Source organism: Prionailurus viverrinus, chromosome C2 (genome assembly GCF_022837055.1).
Source record: "Prionailurus viverrinus isolate Anna chromosome C2, UM_Priviv_1.0, whole genome shotgun sequence".
NCBI lineage: Eukaryota > Metazoa > Chordata > Mammalia > Carnivora > Felidae > Prionailurus > Prionailurus viverrinus.
Window position 1 is genome coordinate 52727627 of NC_062569.1, and position 22090 is coordinate 52749716.

The following is a 22090-nucleotide window of genomic DNA, read 5'->3' on the forward strand; positions in this document are numbered from 1 at the left end:
CAGTGAAAGGATACAAGGCAGAATTGGCAAAGGGTAAAGGCACATGAGGTAAAGTCCAGAAGAAACCACGTGTAAGCTTCCAAGAGTCCTTTCCCAGTGGAGTCATGGCGGGGCAGGCCACATTCCTCCAGCAGTGAGTGGTGACCTCACCTGTGAAATCCCAGCTACTGGAAACTCAGTGCCCTGGGTGTTATGAAGGGCTGGTCACAGACATCCTCTGCCTAGTGTGTACCCATATTCCAGACTCCCAGAAGGAAAGCAGGTGTTCAGCATTACACCACACTGTGCAAACAGTGTAGGCCCAGCAAACCATTCATGGTTCTTGGAATGCTGGGAACCCTCCTGAAATCCAGGTTCCCAGACACCTTCCAGGGGGACAGCCTTGCAAACAGGCTTTTCTAAGCCTAGTCGTTTCAGGGCTGCTCTGTTTACTGTTTTCTGCATAGGATACATGGGTATACTTTACTTTCTGTATTATTGGATATATTATTAGGGACAGTGGAAAGGCAATAACTTTCAAGTGTGCACGTGATTCTTATGAAAACAAGGGAAATTTTTGGAAAAATAAACCTCTTGTTAAATCTACCACCCTCAAGTTTTTCTCTATGCAATTAAACTAAACGTGGTAAGATTCTTTTACGTCCCTACTTGCATATGAGAGAGGGGCAAAAAGTCTGTGTTGTGATCATGTGGCATAGGGATAATCTAAGCCGTTAGTAAGGTAGCCATTTGTGGATCCTAGCGACAGCAAAAACAAGCTTTTGTGATAATTTCATATAGCAATTTCTTTCTTGTTATGCATATTTTCCCTATTTTATACTCCCTTTATCGTATGCAGCTGTTATGCTACCGTTCACTGTGGTGCTGTTTGGAAATTGTGATTGTACATGTTTCTTGGAGTAGCTAGTTTTCTATTTTTTCATGAGGACTGAGAAAGACTTGTACACTGGCTCCGTATTTCTGCTGTGGCGGCTTGTGGCTACAGCACTGCTGTTGACCTCTTCTGGCTGCTAAGACCTACAGCTCCTCAGAGGCCTGCTTAGCTGGGAGGGCCACCTGGGGCATACAGCTGGGACACATTAATAGTGCTTGCAATAGAGTGGGGTATGACCTGGAGGTTGTTATTTTAGAGCCTGTTACAATCATGGCCCTTAATTTGTGAGTGATTTGTACTCCTTGGCTTCCTGTATGTGTGTTATTTTTTAAAAAAGAAAACAAATCTGTTAATTAAATGTTTTTTAATAGATGCTATTTTTCATTGTTTTAAAAAAAATTTTTTTTCAACGTTTTTATTTATTTTTGGGACAGAGAGAGATAGAGCATGAACGGGGGAGGGGCAGAGAGAGAGGGAGACACAGAATCGGAAACAGGCTCCAGGCTCCGAGCCATCAGCCCAGAGCCTGACGCGGGGCTCGAACTCACGGACCACGAGATCGTGACCTGGCTGAAGTCGGACGCTTAACCAACTGCGCCACCCAGGCGCCCCTTTTCATTGTTTTAAACATTTAAAAACATACAAAAGTATACATTAAAGAAAAAATCTCGCATGTGATTCCCATTTGCCTAGTTCTCTGCCTCTTCCTGATAACAGGTTACCAGTTAATAGATTGTGGTGTATCTTTCCAGAGATTGTGTGTTTTACTTTTCCTTATGTTTTACATAATTGTTAGCATACTGTTTACACAATTCTGTGTGTGTGTGCCTCTTTTTTTATGTGTATGTATGTATTTTTGGTCATATTGAAAATTAGTGACACTGCAAGAGTGTCACAAGTGGTTATACAGTGAATCGCTTCCTAGCCCTGAAAAAGGAACTGATTTTTTTTTTCTTGTATTTTGACCTTAAGTTATAGAGGACCTGATTCTAGTCTGCACAATAGCCTGTACTCCAATGAGTACCAGTTCATTTTATTCACTTGTTGGTTTGTAATTAATTTGAAATACAAAACTTTTTTTAAGGTTAATAATTATTAATTTTTTTTTCTTTTGTAGCGTGCAATCCGAAGAGCTACTCTAAATAGGTCATTTACTCCTGTCTTTTTGGGAAGCGCTTTGAAGAACAAGGGAGTTCAGCCCCTTCTAGATGCTGTTTTAGAATACCTCCCAAATCCATCTGAAGTCCAAAATTATGCTATTCTCAATCAGGACGAGTAAGTCTTGGAAATTGAATCTTAGTTTATACACAAATATTTTAACACGTACTATGAAAGAATTTAAGAGTGGTTCTTTTGATTAAGTTGTGTTTGTGTTTTTTTCCCTGTAATTTACTAAAATCAATCGCCCATTTCTATTTGGATAACACTTTTGACATCTAGAAAAATATTATACCACTTTCCATATCATATTGTGTTTGTGAGTTAGAAAGAAGTATGGTTTATTATCTACCAAGGTTTGCATCATTAGTAAATTTTTTCATTTGGGACCAGCTGGTTTTGGTCATACCCCCCAAAAAAAGCTTTGCGAAACAAACTTTTTAAAGGTCTCATTGATTATTTTTCTTTTCTTAAACTGGCACTTCTGTGTTTTTAGTCTACTCTGGTCCTGTCACAATGTAGTAATTAAGCCCTGAGAAGTTATTCTTACTCATCTCTTTCAGTGAAATTTCAGTTATGGGAGGTACAAATGTTTAGCATGCATGTGCTTTTGCCCAGGTAATACTCTGATGAAACAAATTGATATACAAGAAATATCAAATACTGCATCTCACAGATTTACATTTCTTTTAAGTGACTCAAAAGAGAAAAACAAAATCTTAATGAACGCTGAAAGAAACAGTTCCCACCCGTTTGTAGGCCTGGCTTTTAAACTGGAGGTAAGTGGCTTTCTAATGTATTTAATTGCTATATGTAGAAATATTCTTTTAAGGTTTTCTTCCTATTACAAAATGACTATGAAAGATTTGGTTACAGATTGCTCTGCTAAAAGCCCCCCCCCCCCTCCCCCCGCCTTCCATACAGCCTCTTTAAAAGGAAGTTACTGTACACAGCCCATGCTTAAGCGGGGAGGAATTATGCTCTACCCCCTTGAGGGAACAGTATCCACTGTCAGTTATGTGGGTGTTGTCTTCTTTCCCCCATTTATATTTTTATTCAGTCATTCCTTTATATCAGTATGGCCTCATGGATATTTATTGTGAGATACAGTGAATAGTACGTTATTTATTTTGTTGCCCAGGTTTGGCCATTGGAGCTCTTTCAGTTGCTCCTGTGTTCTTTCGAATACTTCCTGACTTTGTGGCACTATAGGATCCTCCATGCTTATCATGTGTACTCCCTGTCCCAGCTCTAGAATCAACCATTTCTCTAGGTGCTTTGGTTCTTTTTAATCAAGAATGATATTAGAAACCAAGATTCGAGTACGGGGGTGTACTTTTTGTTAGGGTGTCGTTGCTTCTATTCATATGTTGTAAGTGGAGAAAAAAGGTAGATAAGTTCGAAGTGTTAAGAGTGGTTATTTCTGTAATGGGATTATATTTTGGAGGTGTTTTCTTAGTTTTCATTTAAAAATTTTTACAATACACTTCTTGTAAAAGAAAAAGATAATTTTATTTTTTATTTATTTATTTTTTTTTTAATTTTTTTTTTCAACGTTTATTTATTTTTGGGACAGAGAGAGACAGAGCATGAACGGGGGAGGGGCAGAGAGAGAGGGAGACACAGAATCGGAAACAGGCTCCAGGCTCTGAGCCATCAGCCCAGAGCCCGACGCGGGGCTCGAACTCGCGGACCGCGAGATCGTGACCTAGCTGAAGTCGGACGCTTAACCGACTGTGCCACCCAGGTGCCCCGATAATTTTAAATTAAAAAGTACAAATAACATTGCAGTGACAATTTTTATGTGTAAAGCTTTTAAAAATATATATATGTAAAAATGTCTTCTTAGGATTCCTAGAATGGTGATTACTGAATTAAAGGAATGAATGCTTTCTTGCCAGATTCCTGTCATATTCTCAGAGTAATGTATTATTTCAGTGCATCTTTATCAGCATTGAGTATTATTTATTTATTTTAAGAATTTTTTTAAATGTTTATTTTTGAGAGAGAGAGAGTTTGGCTATTGTAGTTAATGCTGCTGTAAACATTGGGGTGCATGTACCCCTTTGACTCTGTACTTTTGTATTCTTTGGGTAAATACCAAATAGTGCAATTGCTGAATCGTAGGGTAGTTCTATTTTTAACTTTTTGAGGCACCTCCATACTGTTCTCCAGAGTGGATACACCAGTTTGCATTCCCACCAATAGCACAAAAGGGTTCCACTCTGCATCCTTACCACCACCTGTTGTTTCTTGTCTTATTAATAAATTTCAGCCATTCTGACTGGTATGAGGTGATATCTCACTGTGGTTTTGATTTGTATTTCCCTGATGATGAATGATGTTGAGCATCTTTTCTTGTGTCAGCCATCTGGATGTCTTCTTTCGAAAAGTGTCTTTTCATGTCTTTTGCCCATTTCTTAACTGGGTTGTTTGTTTTTTGGGTGTTGTGTTTGATAAGTTCATTATAGATTTTGGATACTAAGCCTTTATCAGATATGTCATTGCAAATATCTTCTCCCATTCTGTTGGTTGCCTTTTAGTTTTGCTGATTGTTTCCTTGGCTGTGCAGAAGCTTTTTATTTTGATGAGGTCTCAGTAGTTCATGTTTGCTTTTGTTTCCCTTGTCTCCGGAGACATGTCTAGTAAGAAGTTGCTATAGCCAACGTCGAAAAGTTGCTGCCTGTGTTCTTTAGGATTTTGATGGCCTCCTGTCTCACATCTAGGTCTTTCATCCATTTTGAATTTGTTTTTGTGTGTGGTATGAGCAAGTGGTCCAGTTTCATTCTTCTGCATGTTGCTGTCCGGTTTTCCCAACACCATCTGTTGAAGAGACTGTCTTTTCTCCAGTGGTTATTCCTTTCTCGCCTTGTCAAAGATTAGTTGACCTTATAGTTGTGGGTCCATTTCTGGGTTCTCTGTTCTGTTCCATTGATCTATGTGTGTGTTTTTTTGCCAGGACCATATCATCTTGATGACATAGCATTTTAATGTAGCTTGAAATCCAGAATCATCATGCCTCCTGTTTTGTTTTTGTTAAAATTTCAGAATTGCCTTGGCTATTCAGGGTCTTTTGTGGTTCCATACAAATTTTAGAATTGTTTTTTCTAGCTGTGCAAAGAATGTTAGTGGCATTTTAATAGTACTTCTGTACTTTTTAAGTTTGGAATATTTAATATATTTTTATATCAGTCAGGGTTAGCTTCTTATTGCCTTAATTCTTCAGAAATTTCTATTTTTATCCATTTATTCTTCTAAATGAATTTTAAAATCATTAATCAAATGTTTAAAAATTCCTCTTGGGAATTTTTTTGCTATTGTGTTAAACCTGTAAATTAGCATGGGAAGAATTGGCAACTTTTAAAGCATATCTAATTGGTTAGTGTTAATATTGAGGAATTGATCCTTGATTATTTTATATTCAGTTATTTTAAAGAATGCTTCTTTGTGGGCGCCTGGGTGGCTCAGTTGGTTAAGCATCTGACTTTGGCTCAGGTTGTAATCTCATGGTTCGTGAGTTCAAGCCCTGCTTTGGGTGACCCCCACTTCTCTCTCTCCTTTCCTCTCACCCTCTCTCCCTCTCTTTCTGCCCCTTGCTCAATTGTGCCCTCTCTCTCTCTCTCAAAAAAAAAAAAAAAATGCTTATTTGTATAGCTTTCCAGGTGCTTATCAAAGGTTTTCTAGGTGTATAGTACAGCTTTACCATTTCTGATAATATTTTTGTTCTTTCCAATATATATTGTCTTTCCAATAATTATAACTGATTTGTGTTTACATCTTAATTGTATTAAACTGAACTTATGAAATAATATTAGAAGGCAAAAGGATATTTCCTTATTACATATACAATTTAAAATTATTTTCTAATTTTTATTTCAGAAGAATCAGAAGTAATATCTTGGATTGTGATACCAAAAAGACCAGCAACAACCATTTAACTCATGTATATTCAAAGCTGATATTTTTAAGTATTTTATGGCAATAAACCAAAACACATATATAAAGTATACTACTAAAATTGATAGGGAATAATTGGAGGTTGTTGTGAAGTTTTTCTCCTAATTTTGATTCTTACATCTCTTTTTTCTTCTTTCTGCCCTTACCCAATCTTGACTTCTAGGCTGGGCGATTTGGACAGTTAACATATGTCCGCAATTATCAAGGAGAACTGAAGAAGGGTGACACCATCTGTAACACGCGGACGGGAAAGAAAGTGCGGGTGCAACGGCTGGTTCGCATGCATGCCGACATGATGGAGGCAAGTAGAGGTCCTTGTTGGGAGATCAGAAATATCGCTAATGCAATTCACATGAAATAGATCTTCCTTCTTGGTATGCTGAGCCCCACAAGAAAATCACTTCTACTTGAATGTGTTTTCCTAACTTCTTCCTTTTTACTTAGATATGCTATAATTCTTTTTTTTTTTTTAATTTTTTTTTAACATTTATTTATTTTTGAGAGAGAGAGAGTGTGAGCAGGGGAAGGGCAGAGATAGAGGGAGACACAAAATCTGAAGCAGGCTCCAGGCTCTGAGCTATCAGCAGAGAGTCCACCCTGGGGCTTGAACTCATGAACTGTGAGATCATGACCTGAGCCGAAGTCAGACGCTTAACTGACTGAGTCACTCAGGTGCCCCTGCTATAATTCTGATGTCGCACTTTGGTATGGGCTAAATTACTAGATGTTAAGGACACATTTTATGCCACTGTTTGTGAATAGCTGTATTTCCTCAATGGCCAAGGTTAAGGAGAAAGGACAATTAGTTCCCTAAGACTCAGAACACAAGATTCAGCACCTTTCTCAAGAACTGCCATCACAAAGAGTATGTAATAGGTGTTAGGACAATGTAAGTGGTTTTCAGGGGCAGTTGAGAGTAATTAGTTCATACACAGTGTCCAACATTGTTCAGGGAATTAACTTTCACAAGTGTGGCCTGTGTGAAAGCCCTATTTAACCCTAGAGCTTTTTATTCCTATTATAGAACCAGCCCCCCAGAAGGACCTTATTGGTGCTGAAATCCATCTGAAGATTTAGAGCCTCTCAAGATCTTATCTGGGAAATAAACTTTGGTTTATGGCTTGAATTTTTGAATTGGTTCTGAATCTATCCATGCCTTCTGTGGTCTTTTAGGATTAAGTCTTGATAGAAATGCTAAGTGTGTGAAGTTGTCTCCTCCTCCCGCTCTTTCCCAAGTCACTTCTATTCCTAGAGAGGTTTATTTGTCAGCAAAAGCTTATGACATTCAGAAATTTGTGGTAACCATAACTTTGTCTCTCCTGGAAGGTGAGTGAGCAGTCTTTCAAAATTGGATGCAATTGCTGTTTTGTGAGATAGGCAGCAGGGAGCATTATAGAGGGATTGGTGATTGTCACGGCCGTTTGTTTTTATGGGCCGGCCAGAGGCTAGGAGATGTGTTTATCTGTGTAAATGTTAGACTCAGGCACACTTGCTCATTCACAGCCACAGCTGTTATGAATGAACTGTCAATATAAGTGGACAAAAACTAGGAAACTTAAGAGGCACCAGTGCTTTGTTCTTGATTTCCTGTGTTTACTTGACTGCTTGCATCTGTGAGAAATTAAAATTATTTTAAGTACATGAGCTGAATTCCCCTGCCTTTGTTTTCAAAACTTCCTTTGCAGTTTTTCCTCTTACGTCTTTGTCATACATATGTCATTGTTGGACTGTGGCAACATGTATAATATACATCCTTTTTTGTTTGTTTTTTTATTTAACTTGAGAGAGAGAGCGTGCACGCACACAAGTGCAGTGGAGGGGTAGGGAGAGGGGGGGAGAGAGAGAGAGAGAGGAGAGAAGAGAGAGAAGTAGGCTCTATGCTGTCAGCGCAGAGCCCGATGCGAGGCTCGATCTCACGACCATGAGATCATGTCCTGAGCCAAAATCCAGAGTCGGACACTTAACCTACTGAGCCACCCAGGTGCCACCCAGGTGTAATACATCCTTTTTAATCCATAGAAATAACTTTAGAAGTGTGAGGCTCTGTGTACTGTCACTACTACATATCCTCTAAATAATGATGCCATAGCTCTAAATGTCCATTTAAAGTAAAATCTTGTCAATCAAGATATGGTTTAAATAAAGGCCCTATTCAAGCTATATCTTGCTGTGGTTGATTGTTGGTATCACACTGGTTCTATAATTCATTCTCTGTAGAATCCATGGTGAGATGCTGCCATACTTGTTTATGTACAATGTGTTTATTGTGTAATTACTTTTTAGTTACTATGTCCTGATTTGTATTACTTGCAAGCATTATTTTATGTTATTCCTTTATTTAGGATGTTGAGGAAGTGTATGCTGGAGACATCTGTGCATTGTTTGGCATCGACTGTGCTAGCGGAGACACATTCACAAACAAAAATAATAGTGGCCTTTCTATGGTATGTCATTTCATTTCAAAGCTGTTTGTCATTTGAGTTTTAAAAGTCTTTGTTTTTATATAGTACATTTAGTACTTCAGAAAAAACAATCACAGAACTTTTTATTTATTGCCACAGGCATCAGTAGATTTGTTGTGGGTGGCTCTTTGGATGTCAGACAAATGCTCTATGTAAGTTATCTGGTTTTTCTTAGTAAAATAATTCCACGGTCCTGTTAGGTTTAGCATGGAGGGAGAACTCTTCACTAGATACACCAGGACTGTGTAGTGCCCATTCCTCTACTCTTGAGATCTGCCTCCCCATAGGGGATTCCCTTCTAATTCCTGTTGCCATAATCAGGCCGGTCCCAGTGGAGTGCCCCTTACTTACTAATCTAGCAGCCAGAGTGGACCCTTGCCTCAGTCCCCCAGAGAACTGGAACATGTAGACTAGGGGATAACAGAGTGGAACCCTGCTTGAAGGCGAGGTGCAACTACACAGTCTTACTGCAGACAGGCTGCCCTGTGGAACTCAATGGCTTTTCATCGCTGAAGGATCCCAAAGGAAAGAGCATGCTTGAGCAGTTCCTGCCTGTGAATCCCCTTCACTCATTTCCCTTTTTTGCGCCTGTAGGAGAGCAGACTCTCTGACAGTAAAATCGTCTGTTCAAGCTGAATTCAGTAAAGAAAGAATAGGAATACACAGGGGATAGGAATTTGCAGCGAAGGAATTTATAGTGGGTTCTTTACATAAGAACTGGTCTATCCCTAATAGATGAACACTATAATAGTTCCTGTATTATGTGATGCAGGCATAATTTTATAATTTAGTTTTTCTGTATAAAATATTCTCTAATATCTATGGTTTTACATTTTGACTTAAGATACTACAAAAAAATCAAAATCTGTACAGGTTTTGGGGGGGATCTAGAGAAGGGGCATGTTTTGTAAACAAATATTATTGATAAGGCCTTCTCTAAATATTTGTCACTAATAATATGAGGGACTGGAGGTTGTGGGAAGTGCTTTAGGCTTTGAAGCAAATAGACCTTGATTAGAGTCTCACCTTTGCCCTATACTCCTTACTGACCCTTGGCCAAGTTATTTTGTCTTCTTTCCAAGCCCTTAATAATTTAATTTGTAAAATGGGGATAATAACATCTGCTTGTCAGAGTTGTGATTGATTGAATGAGGTATCATACGTATAAAGAATCTAGTGCCCTTTCTCTGTTTTATCAATGGTCATGGTATATTTTGATAAAGTAACTTATCAAAAGATGGCAACAGTACATGTAGCCACTAGCCAATAAGAAATTCCACATCTTGGCATTGGGTTCATTATGATTATGCTTAAACTGAATGTGTCAGTAAACTTAGAGGTCTTAAACAGTTAATAAATAATTTATTTTTGTTATTTGGGGAGGGAGGAGATTATGTAAATGTGTGCATTTATTAATGAATTATTGATACATTTAATATGAAACAGACCACACTATATATCACATTATATATCATCTAGCCTAAACATGTTGACTAGTATTTATACTTTTGTAAGTAGCACATTAAAATTCATTCATTCCTGGACCAAACAGTACTGTATTTGAATTCTTCTCTGTTCTTTTAAAAAATGTTTTAGGAGTCAATTCATGTTCCTGATCCTGTCATTTCAATAGCAATGAAGCCTTCTAACAAGGTAGGAGATGGGTGTCAAACTCAGTATATCACAGTAAAAACTTGAGCTCACAATGCATATAGTATCTTATGATAACCAGCAATCTCATGGTCTCTATTTCTTCTTTTGGTATTGAGATTACCTTTTTTTTTTTTTTTAATGTTTATTTATTTTGAGAGAGAGCATGCATGCACAAGCAGGGGAGGGGCAGAGAGAGAGAACTCCAAGCAGGCTCCACACTGTCAGTGCAAAGCCCGACTCAGGGCTCAATCCCAGGAACCCACAAGATCATGACCTAAGCTGAAATCAAGAGCTGGACGCTTAACCGACTGAGCCACCCAGGCGCCCCGAGATCACCTTTTAAAACTACCAGTCTGGGGGCATATGGGTGGCTCAGTTGGTTAAGAGTCTGATTCTTGGTTTCGGCTCAGGTCATGCATGATCTTGTGGCTTCGTGGGTTTGAGCCCCGCATCAGGATCTATACTGGAAGTGTGGAATCTGCTTGAGATTCTTTCCCCCCCTCTCTCTGCCCCTTTCCCACTTGCTCGCTCACTCTCTCTCTCTCTGAAAATAAATAAATAAACTTAAAAAAAAACCACCCAGTCTGTTGGTAGTAATTACTTTTCACACTATATCTGAAAAAATCGGTGGTATTAAAATTGGTACGAGACTGTACTTTCCAACTCTTTACAATATCACTAGCTCCAAAGTAATAATATTTTCCTAGATTCACATCATAAAGGAATGAAAAGGGGAAACAGGGACATTTGTCTTAAGTTGTAGTAAAACCCCACTGAAGTACATTAGATTACTGTATAGATTAATTGCCTCATGGATTATAATACATCTCTGGATTTGTGGTAGTTAGGAGGTACATGTCTGGTTATAATGTGGAAAGCCTAAAACAAGACTGTTTTTCTTTCTATGATTGGACTTGATGTCATTTGCTTTTTATGAAACCAGAATTGCTTGAATAGGTTTAATTTGCATTGCTGTCATAACTGAGTTCTTAGAGTTGCTTTGACATTCATAATAGTCATGTTAATATCATAAATTGAACTCATTCATGCATTGAGTGAACATTTTATGACCTCTTGTCATCTGGGAGCTATTGTTTACAGAACATACTATGGTTTATTGTCTTGTGAATACATTAACAGGTACTACTTCCTCATTTTTGAGGAAATGAGATTTTCCAGACCCTTCTCGATACAGAAAAGAGGATGTTGAGGGAGTAAGAAACATTAAATCCTTCCATATCAGAAATTTGAGAAAAGGCAAACCTTGCATCTTACCACACAGTGAAATGCCACAGTTCTAGGTGCTTTGCAAAATTGTTTGCTTTTCCCTTCAGAACGTTCAGGGACAGAAGTTAATGATACTATGCTTCTTCATTCCTAATTTAGAGTCTGTGTAAGGTATTTAACTGTTGATAGTTCACAACAGTAGAGGGAAATCAAAGGCATCAGTATCTAAAAGGTTTTTTGGTGTCTTAGGGCCATCTGCTTGCTGGAGTAAAGTCAAATTTAATTCAAATAATGAAGTCACTGCATAAAGCTGTGAATCTCGATAGTGGGGCAGAGATGATTTTCTAGTAAGTTGAAAATACATAGTGTAGCGAAAAGGCAAGAGACTTCAGAGATCGACTGACCCAGGATTCAGTCCCAGCTTTGCCATGCACTAGCTCTGTGGCCTTGAGCAAGTCACTTCACCTTTCTACACCTAGTTTCCTCACCTGTGAAATGTGGATAATTCTGTCTTGCAGCATTGTAGTTAGAATTTGAGGAACATACACAGAGCATACACATATAGAATGATTCCATGCACATGTGATAGCTGTTAAATACTGGTGATCCAGGGTGTGTTAGTTTCCTATTGCTGCCATAAGAAAGTACCACAAACTTGGTGGCTTAAAATAACACAAGTATATTCTTTTACAGTGTTAGAAATCTGAGGTAGTTCTAATTGGCTAAAATCAAGGTATTGACAGAGCTGTTTTCCTTTCTGGAGGCTCCAGGGGACATTTTATTTTTAGCTAACTCAGATTGTTGGCAAAATCCAGCTCTTTGTGGCTGTTAGAACTGGGGTCCCCATTTCCCAGATGACGGTCACTAGAGGCTGCCCATCTTCCTGGGCTTATGTCTTGTCTTCAATGCTGTCAACCATGAAATGAGTCCCTTTTGTGCTTCAGATTTCTTCTGCCTCTTCTTCCCTCATTCTATCTCCCTGACTTAACCTTCTGTACTCCTCTTCCTTTTTAAAGATTCTTCAGATTCTTCATGGTAATTTCCCCATCTCAGTGTCTGTAACCTTAATCATATCTGTAAAGTCCCCTTCACCTCATAAAGTAAATTCACAGGTTTGGGAGGATTAGGGCATATCCTTAGAGGACCATTATTCTGCTTACCATGTATGGAATTACATCCAACCACATCCAAGCAGGTTGTTTTGAAAGGGGGAAGTCCCACTGTGGCATTTGCCTTATTCTTGGTCTTAACTGTTTTGCTTGAAGCTACAATCAAGTCTTGGTAAATATACTGATTCCTTTGATTGTGTATAGGATTTCTAAAACGTAACAGTAACATAGGTTCTTCTTTCCCCTTCATGGGCAGTTTTCCCCACAAGTGGATAGTTTCTGTATATCTGAGAATAGGAAAGGGCATAGGTAAGTCTTGGACTCTTGTTTTCTATCTTGTTATAGAAAGAATTCTGTCAGCTAGCCATTCACTGCTGTCTTGACTGTGTGGTGTCCAAGCTCAAATATTGAAAGGGTATGGCCTAGAAGCTAGGTGGGGATCATTGTTATTTCCTAACTGTTAATGTATTTGATTTCATTCAGTAAAGTTCTTTCAACAGTCCTATTGCTTATCATGCTTAGTAAAATGTGTAATGACTTTCTGTTTTTAAAGAATGATCTGGAAAAATTTTCAAAAGGTATTGGCAGGTTTACAAGAGAAGACCCTACATTTAAAGTCCACTTCGACACTGAGAGCAAAGAGACAATCGTATCTGGAATGGGGGAATTACACCTGGAAATCTATGCTCAGGTAATGAATAACAAGAAAATTAACTTAAATTCATTGTATTTATGTTTCTGTTTTGTTACAAGTCAATAGTTCTCAGTCTAATGACTGTAAACTCAGTCTAATGACTGTAAAATGAAGTTCTTCAGACTTCATTCTGGTTTCTAGTCAGATGTGGCATACTGTGTTACAAATGTTACTATGTGTTACAAGTTAATTCTTTTTGATTTCTGAATCCTTTTATTTGTAAAATATTGTAAACTGCTAGAATCAAGGCTCAGTATTTGCAATAAGACCATCCATCCATTCCCTACGTCATTGTTAGTTGGGTCAGGTAAATCCTGGACCCAGCCTTAGGGAGACCACCCATTGGGAGAGACCTGCTGAGGAAGTTGGCCCATCAGTATCCACTCTTCAGGCCATTTCTTGCCTGTTTTCTTTTCAAGTTAGTGCTTGAAGATCATTAGAATATAGATAATAGAGTAGATGAGCCATATTTTCCTAGGAAAGTTCTTCTGTGTCTGTGAATGAAAACAAAAGCTATATGACTTACGATTAAAAATTCTGGTTGTGATCACATTGTAGAAGTTAAGACAGTAGAAAACTGACAACATTCCAGTGAATATGTAATAGTATAGAAAAAAGGTGTGAAGTTTTAGTGGATAGATTAGAGGTAAGTGTAAGTTCATGAGTCTTAAGTAGAATTCATTTACATAAAATCTTTAAAAGCAGTTTGTATTACTTAATATCATGTCTCTAACCTTTCTAAGATACTTACGTGATTTAAAGTTTGTCTTTTTTTTTTTTTATCTATTATGTTTAGACAAGTGCTTCAGAGGTAGTTAAGATTCTTAAGATTGTTCTTCTTTCAGTTTATTTGTTTAAACATACCAAAATATTATCTCCCCTGTTCTTTTTAGAGGATGGAAAGGGAATATGGCTGTCCTTGTGTCACAGGAAAGCCAAAGGTTGCTTTCAGGGAGACCATTACTGCCCCCGTCCCGTAAGTATGCAACACAAACGTACTAGGAGACTGGGACTGAAGCTTTTTATTATGGGATATACATACCACTATTAGTATTGGGACACTTTTACATCATGACACTGTTACAGAATCTGTATAGTTCTATACTGTAATGAAGACATTTATACAGAGTGACACTTTGCAATTTGGCCCCATGAGCTAGGGATCCATGAAGATCTGGAATACACAGCATTTATAAGCATGTTGACACTTCATCCAGCGTTAGGATCTTCATTTATTCCAGTTGTGCTTCCTTTGGCAGACGGCTGTTATGCTTTACTTTAGTACCGTATTGTGGATGCCAGAGAACTTGCATTTGCCAAGGAATAATCTCCTGCAAGTAAAGGAAACTAATGCTGTGATAAAATTCAGAAAACATTTAAGAAAACAGTGTTGGGTTTATAGAACAAAATAGTCCTTACAAAGAGCAGCATAAAAGAAGTTAAATGGCTACCAATATAATATACTTTAGCCTGGTATCTATTTTAATTTACATGAATTCTTACTTAGAGTCAGAATTATGACTTGGTCATACGCTGTGGCTACAAGTCTCCGTTTTCAAAGTCCCATCAGATAAAGGTAAAAGGTACTTTACCTGAGATGCAATGTCATGAAGTAGAATGGTGTAGTCGAATTCAATGAAGTCATCATTTCTTTGCTATCATAAAAAATAAAAACCTGGTGTTTGAAACTTCTTATCTTTGGCAGAAATGATATGTTCATTTTAAAATTGAGCTTTCATTACTAGATGATTATGATACTTGCATTTAATAAGTAAAAATTAAAAAATTGAATGTTATAATTTACTTAGCCTGATCAGATAAACTGTGTTCTTATAAAGTAAGTTTTCTTTCAACCTACATTTTAAAATCATGATTTTCCACCTGGTACTCTAAAAGTTGTGTACCCTTGGGGTGCCTGGGTGGCTCAGTCTTTCCAGCAGACTACGCTTGATGGTTCAGTTCATGATCTCATGGTTCGTGAGTTCAAGCCCCATGTTGGGCTCTGCCCTGGCAGTGTGAAGCCTGCTTGGGATTCTTTTGCTCCCTGTCTCTCTGCTCCTCCCTCATTCACACACACTCTCTCACAGAATGAATAAATGAATTTCGTGTACCCTTTTTAGGTTCTGGGCTGCGATAGCTGCTTTAGAGTATTAATGATTAAAGAGTGTCATTTAAGATTCCTTAATGTTTCCATTATGCAGAAAAGCATTATTTAAGGGATAAACTACTGGAATGAGTGTTTACATTAAAGGAAACCAATTTTATAACAGAAATTTTCTTTTTAAAAATTGAGAATAGTGAAACTTAATGTAGTTATCTGGTTTTATAATTAAAGCTTTGTGCTGCTTATTGCTTTGGACATACAAAGTATTTATACCATCTACACCATATACACAGAAATACTGCATCCACAGACTTTAAACTACATTCACCAGAGATTTGCTGTACAAGGTTCTTGGCTTATAATCAATGTACTGAAACAAACCCTAGCCTCTGAGGGGCAGCACGAGCTGCTGTGGCTCAGTTGGTTAACAGGGATTATAAATGTGCAGTAAACCTTTCTGCTGAAATTTTAATTAATGCTTTAAAACTTTGATGAACAGTTACAGGAGTTTTCTTTCATAAAACTACTAGTACTGTCTTGTGTATATTTTGCTACAAAAACATGCCTTGAAAACCATGATTATGACTGTATAATTTCTGTAACCTGGACCTGTTACTCAATTATTTGAGGCCTCAGTACCCCTACAGGAGTGTTGTAACCAAAGTTGATATCTACAGAAATGCATTAGAAAAAGGCTGTTTCCGAAAATGTTGTTGTAGATTTGTTAGGGATTTGGCATCGTGTTGTGACAACTGTGATAGGGTGTCCTGCCCCCCAGTGCCCGTAGGTATCATGTTACAAAAGCCTGTGGAGCAAAGGTGCTCCAGTTGCCTTGCAGTTTGTTACCAGCAAGCCAAAACAAGTCATGTGGAAAGTCCTTTTCACTTACAGAGCTCAGACTGTTTGTCGTGGTTTCTCTGTACTGTTTTTCTTTATATCTTTTACATACCAACAGTTGACTTTTTAACCTCTTAATAAGGCTAAAATGTAAAGCTGACTTTATCTCCTTAAAGTCTAGAAAGAGGCAGTTCTAAATAGTCCTATGAGACTTGAAACACCAGGCTATCAACAAGAAACGGAGGTTGTAGATTATGGCTAAAGGGGTTATAGGAGAAACTTATATACAGCAAGCTTCACAAAGATTAAGATTGTAATATTTTTGTTCCGGCTGATCCCTGGGGCAAAAAAATGCCAGCATGTCTCTGAGTAACACTGGCACCACCATTTCAATAGAGGAGGAAAACAGAGGTAGTTTCAGTATTGCATACCTATAGAAATTTGAACACAAAATTTAGATTGCCAAAGGATATAATGTTTTAAGCTGAGCACAAGAACTGAATGCTGTACTGCCTATAACTCAATATTTCACTCTCTTGGAAACTGCAGCTTCACTGTTTTTAGCCTTGGTTGTAAGTCTCCTTCAAAATAACAGGCTCACTATTTTTAATATAAAATGGCTAAAGGAACACTGTTTATCCAATTATAAATCATCCTACTTTCTCTAAAATGAACTTTGTTAATAGTATATGTTATACAAATCACTTACCACTTGCTTGACAGTTTGTATTTTTACCATTTTAAACCATGTGTTTTCAGTAGAATTCTGCCATATTATATAGCCACAGGCAACCCAGGCTAAATGTCGAACTGGCTTCATTTCTGGAGATACGTTTCCAAAACTGTCTGGGGAGGGAAACATTTATATGATAAATGGAATTACTTTATATATGCAGTATTAACCTTTAAGAAAATCTAAATCTAAGTCATGTGTTTGTTTCCTTCAAATGTGTACAGAATATAATTTAAGCCCTGGATCTACAAAGTTGCAAGGCCCTTTTTTGTTGAATTAGATTGGTAATGAATATTTTTGCAAAAGCCAGTCTATTTCCAACATAATGTTAACATCTAACAGTTTTGAGGATAATTAATACTGATCTTAAAGTTGAAAGGAAATTTTCCATGCCATATTTATATACCTGGAATATTCTGTGCTTCAAGTGGTTCCTTCATAGACTTGAGTCTTTGATAAAATGTGTTATCTTCTTTATCTGGGTTCTTTCCAATTTCTCCTTCAAATGTGAAGTTGACTTCTGGTGCAGTATCTTGTCCCGTTAGAGGGTAAAGTACTTCAGCTGTACAGTTCGGTGTAACTTGCTGTTTGAAACATTTTGCAAAATATCTTTACATGTAGAAGGCCATCCATCACTAGCTGTCATTCTTGAGGTACAACATTAAAAGTGTTGGCCTTCTAATGGTGTTTGAAACTTCAGAGTGTCTATTACAGAGGTATCTAATTGGGTGTGGCCTACAGTTTTCTTAAAGATATCTAAAATAGATAACTTATTTTGTAACTTACAGGGTTTCATAATCTTACAAGTTCTTCTTAAAACTTTAACTATTTCAGTATTAATGGGGTGTCCACTTGTAAGGCTAGATTTTAGTCTGATTTTATATACTACCTCTAGCCTTTGGTTACTTTCTAAGTCTTTCTTTTACTCCACTCTCTGCTTCTGAAATAACAGAAATATTCTCAAACCCAGATATAGTAATCTTATCTACATATAAAATTAGAAAATGTAGCATTGGTTCTGCTTTGAAAGATGGCTGTCTAGCAGCTTAGATGTCTTTTAATAAATCTCATGTTAGCCTGTATCTCCTCTGAATTATGCTCAATAAAAGGGCAAGCTTTTTATAAAATTTCAAGATGGTTGTGTTACAAATTGCAGTTCCTTTCTTTTAAGTTTGTCTCACTAATTATTTGGCAGGAATGTATTTTTTAAAAATTTCCTTGCCCCATTACTGAAAGATTCTTATCTGACATGGTGGTATCATTTGGTCATTTTATTGCTCATAAATATCTTTCAAATAAATCAAAAACAGAATGAGAAAGGCAGACATTTAAGAAAGTGATGATGACTGGAGAGTAAATTACTTCACTTGTTCATATTAGGCATAAGTTCAGACTGTCCTATGAGTATATAACATTTTTTAAGGGAATTTATTTGAACTGAAATGTGTAGAGTCTTTGCTAACTAGCTCAATAGAATTACCTCATGTATCTCAATATATTTTAAAAAGCATAAAATCTGACCTATGCATAGTCATTATTTTTTTCAAGGCAGGGATTTCACAACAACTTAATACGATTTTATCAGCAAAGGTGATCTAAAATATTTCTAGAATCAAATTTTATTTAATAATAAAGGACATTTCACTTACTTTTTGGATAATTTCTTCCACAGAAAATTTAAGGCAATACTTATGTCCTCTTCCTGGAATATCCTATTAAGAAAACGTGATGAGTTATTACAACAGTAACTCAGTTCTTTGTATTGTTGGAAGAATACACTCTCATTTGGTTGGGGGCAGAGGGCTGACTGGTGGGGGTAAATGATCAAAGCCTTAGACCTTGAAAAAGGCATGTCACCATGTATAGAACTTCAGATTCAGGAAGTCCTCTATCAGGTTTATTTTGGATGAGAACAGAGAGGGGATTAAAAACATACATACATATGTGTGTGTGTGTGTGTGTGTGTGTATATATATATATATGACAGGTTATAATTCACTTTCAATCATCAGAGGACTTCAGCCTCTGGATCTGTGATCCTAAATTCTCTACAAAAGAAATTGTAAAACATCTTTTGATTCTAAGACGAAAAACAGGATATACCAAAGAAAAGGTTTTCAGAAAGCCCTGTGTACCTTCCAAATCGTGTTCAATGAAGGTGAATTCCATTTTGGGGCAGATTACTGCACAGTGGCTAGAGATGTTAAGTATTATTTTTACTTACACATTAGTGGACCTACAAAATGAAACTTTAGCAAGTAAGACAAATGTTTAGGTATTTCACTTTTGAATCAAAGATACAATTAAGAGTTTATACCTCATTATCTGGTGCAGTTTTGAAGTAACATCTACTCCCTTTCAGCTCTTATAGCCTATTAGTTGTATTTTATATCAGATAACTAAGCTTGTAGTAAAATGGAAACAAGGCTGGTTAGTGGTAACTTTGGCTGTAAGCATTTAATTTAACCCTTTGCCAGAGGGAGCACATCTTTTACAGCAGTCAGTGGCAGTGGTGTTTGGGTAGTTAAAGAAACGCTTCAGCCCAGAATGCTTTTCTCTGACTGGTTGTTGGTTTCTCTTGCTTTTGCTTCCCCTTCATTTCCGTCAAAGGGTCTGGTAAGGATTGTTCTTAAATTTTAGGCAAAGAAGAATCGTTTGGAAGACGGGGAGTTTTTGTTCAGATTAGCATAGTAGATGAGAAACACAGTAGCAGTTTTAAGGTTCTTTTGAATGGTTCCTACAGGTTTCACTCTGTAAAGGGTAAAATGCCGCCCCACATTTAGAACATTTTCCCATTTCTTTGTAATAGTGCCCACTAAAAAACGGCCTCTGCCTTTCCAAGAAAAAAACAAACCGCCCTCACTGCCCCGGAGTGGCAACTATCTCCAGAACTGTTAACTTCCCTAGACTTGCCTAGTCCCCAAACGGGCAAGGGTGGAGTGGAAGGGAAGTCGCACGAAGAACGAGGCTGAGACCCTCCGGAGTGGAGGGAAAGCGAGTAGGTGCGGGCCTCCGCCCGCTGCCGTCTGCTGGACTCACCTCCATGCTGGCTTGTTTGATAGTCTGCACCATAAACACCTTGTGGGGGGTCCCCTGCTGGTAGTTGATGCAATTCTCCGCCACCGAGGCCGCCCTGGAGGCCGGGAAGTGGGTCGGGGGGATTTCCATTCTTGGTGAGCGGCGGGTGGGTGAATGCACCGAGGCTCTGAGGCTCTAGCTTAAGGAACGGGACCCAACCTGTGCACAGAACTGGTGCTTGGCTGGTCCAGGCTCCTGCTGGGTAGCTGAGGCGGAAGAGTCGGCACGCCTGGTTCGGGCTGGGCGTGGGCAGGCTCGCCAGCTCCTACCTCCGCCCCCCCCAAGCCCCCCCTTCCCTCCTTCCCTCCTTCCCTCCTTCCGATTCGGGAAGCTGCCGCGGGGCGCTGGGTCCTGCGGCACCGCCCTTTTGCTGCCTACGTTTACTCGCTGGTTCCTGCCAGGGCGAGGGTCCTGGCCTTCTTTCCGGCTGGAGGGGGTGGAGGTGTGGGGAGGTGGGTTAGGTTGGCAGGGACGTCTTCCTTTCATTGACCTTTACTGAAGTTCCGGGAGGGCTTTTCTATCCTTTTCCTTTATGGAGCGCCTCTGGGGATTCCGTTTTCCTCTCCATGGAAGAAGTATGGTTGCTTCACAGCCTGGAGCACACCTTCCTTGTGTGCAAAGGGACAAAGTGCAAAGGAGCTCTAGGTAGTGAGTTCATTACTTTCTCCTTACCATTCTGAGAGTCCGAGAGCCGGCTCTGTTTAATACCCCCTTTCTGTGGGGTTTGCACCAATGCTGCCCAATCGGGGTATGAGAAACTGCAAACCATAGTATTAATGGGGATCAGGAGAAATAAAAAATACACCCGCACCCCTCTCTCCCTTACTAATCTTAGAAAAATGAGGTTTTGCTATAAACCATGCTTCTTACTTTATGAATCACTTTGAAAATTTTACTTTAAAAATTAAAACATAGGGGCGTCTGGGTGGCTCAGTCGGTTAAGTCAGACTCCTGGTTTCTGGTCAGGTCATGATCTCACCTCACCATTTGTGAGTTTGAGTCCTCATAGGGCTCTGTGCTAACAGTGCAGAGCCTGCTTTGGATTCTTTCTCTCCCTCTCTGCCCCTCCCCTGTTCGCTTGCTTGCTCTCAAAAAAAATTTTTTTTTAAGAATTAAAACATACTTAAAGCACTGCACTGAAGTAATTTCTAACAAAGGCAAGAGTTTTTAAAGCTGCTTAAGCAAGCACAAACTTTCAGTAGACAGTGCATTTTCATTCTCCAGTTTTCTTAATTACCTTCTTGTTTTAGTTTTCAAGAGCCTGGCTGTTGTTTGGATTTGCTCTAGATCAAGAAGTTAAGGTTCCTTTTTATCTGTATGGCCAAACTTTCACTTTAGCTTGTTGGCTTGGAAATAAAGATTCTTTGCTTTTTTCCTCAAAATAGATTTTTGAAGATTCTTTGGGTAATCATATGTGTTGTGGCACTTTTAAAAATAAGTTTAAAAATGTATTTGTAATGTACTGTCTTCCTCAAATACCCTCTTTAATTTACTAATAAAGTCCTTATTTGGAGTAAGTATATATTTTTAAAAACGTAAGGAGTGAGGCATTTCTGTCTTTTCTAGTTATATTAGCCAATAGCTGTCAAGTAAGTAGGGGATGAAGGGTTAGTTTCTCCTCTTAAGGCTTTTTTTCAAAAAAATTGAAGGTTGTTTTACTTTTTGGGGGGTGAGGAGGTGAGTCATTCATCTATCAGTCAACGTCTTAGGTTTTCATTATGTGTGTGGGGGTGGGGTGTGTGTGTGAATTGTTTGAATCATGTGTTTCTATGATAATGTCCAGGAAAGAAAGGCTGAGTACATTCTGATGATACTGAAAGAGCTTGTTGCTGATAACATTTTTAGTTTCACAATTGCTAGTTAACATCTCCTGGCTATTACCTGTTAGAGTTGTGAGAAATACAATATGTGAGTTTCCTAGATAAAGTCACCATTTGAAGCTTCATGAGTATGGTTACCATCTCTGCAAATCAAAGCTAATTATGTAAGTTGTGACATATTAGACATTTACTAACAGCACACATGCTAATTTATGTTCTTTTGTAAGTATAATTATTACTTTAAAACTTAACTTTAAACTATCACTTTAAAATGTTTTAACATTACTAAAATCATTTAAATAAAACATTTATTTACCTGGATGTTAAATAAACTGCATTAAGAGACTCTCATTCCTATATTTGAGTCCTTCAAATCTTATTTAC

General features: G+C 38.1%; 2 protein-coding genes across 3 annotated transcripts in view; one reads left to right on the forward strand and one right to left on the reverse strand.

Moving 5' to 3' along the window:
- The window catches only part of GFM1 (G elongation factor mitochondrial 1), a 46286-nt gene that overhangs the window by 11861 nt on the left and 12335 nt on the right, over nt 1-22090 (forward strand). The window contains exons 7-13 of the mRNA XM_047875013.1: nt 1992-2149; nt 2727-2811; nt 6153-6290; nt 8332-8433; nt 10048-10104; nt 12994-13131; nt 14028-14110. Coding sequence (XP_047730969.1) covers nt 1992-2149; nt 2727-2811; nt 6153-6290; nt 8332-8433; nt 10048-10104; nt 12994-13131; nt 14028-14110 — 761 coding nt within the window. The remainder of the gene's footprint in view (nt 1-1991; nt 2150-2726; nt 2812-6152; nt 6291-8331; nt 8434-10047; nt 10105-12993; nt 13132-14027; nt 14111-22090) is intronic.
- On the reverse strand, nt 14142-20492 carry LXN (latexin). Of its 2 annotated transcripts, XM_047875020.1 has the most exons (7): nt 20265-20492; nt 19848-20092; nt 18458-18520; nt 17215-17392; nt 16785-16921; nt 14727-14789; nt 14142-14465 (listed from the first exon to the last, which is right to left on the reverse strand). In XM_047875020.1, the coding sequence occupies exons 2-7, from the start codon at nt 19974-19976 to the stop codon at nt 14367-14369; spliced, it is 669 nt and encodes a 222-aa protein (XP_047730976.1). In that variant the 5' UTR covers nt 19977-20092; nt 20265-20492; the 3' UTR covers nt 14142-14366. The 2 variants fall into 2 exon arrangements, with proteins under 2 accessions (XP_047730976.1, XP_047730975.1); XM_047875019.1 differs by lacking the exon at nt 20265-20492 and having other exon boundaries at nt 19848-20169.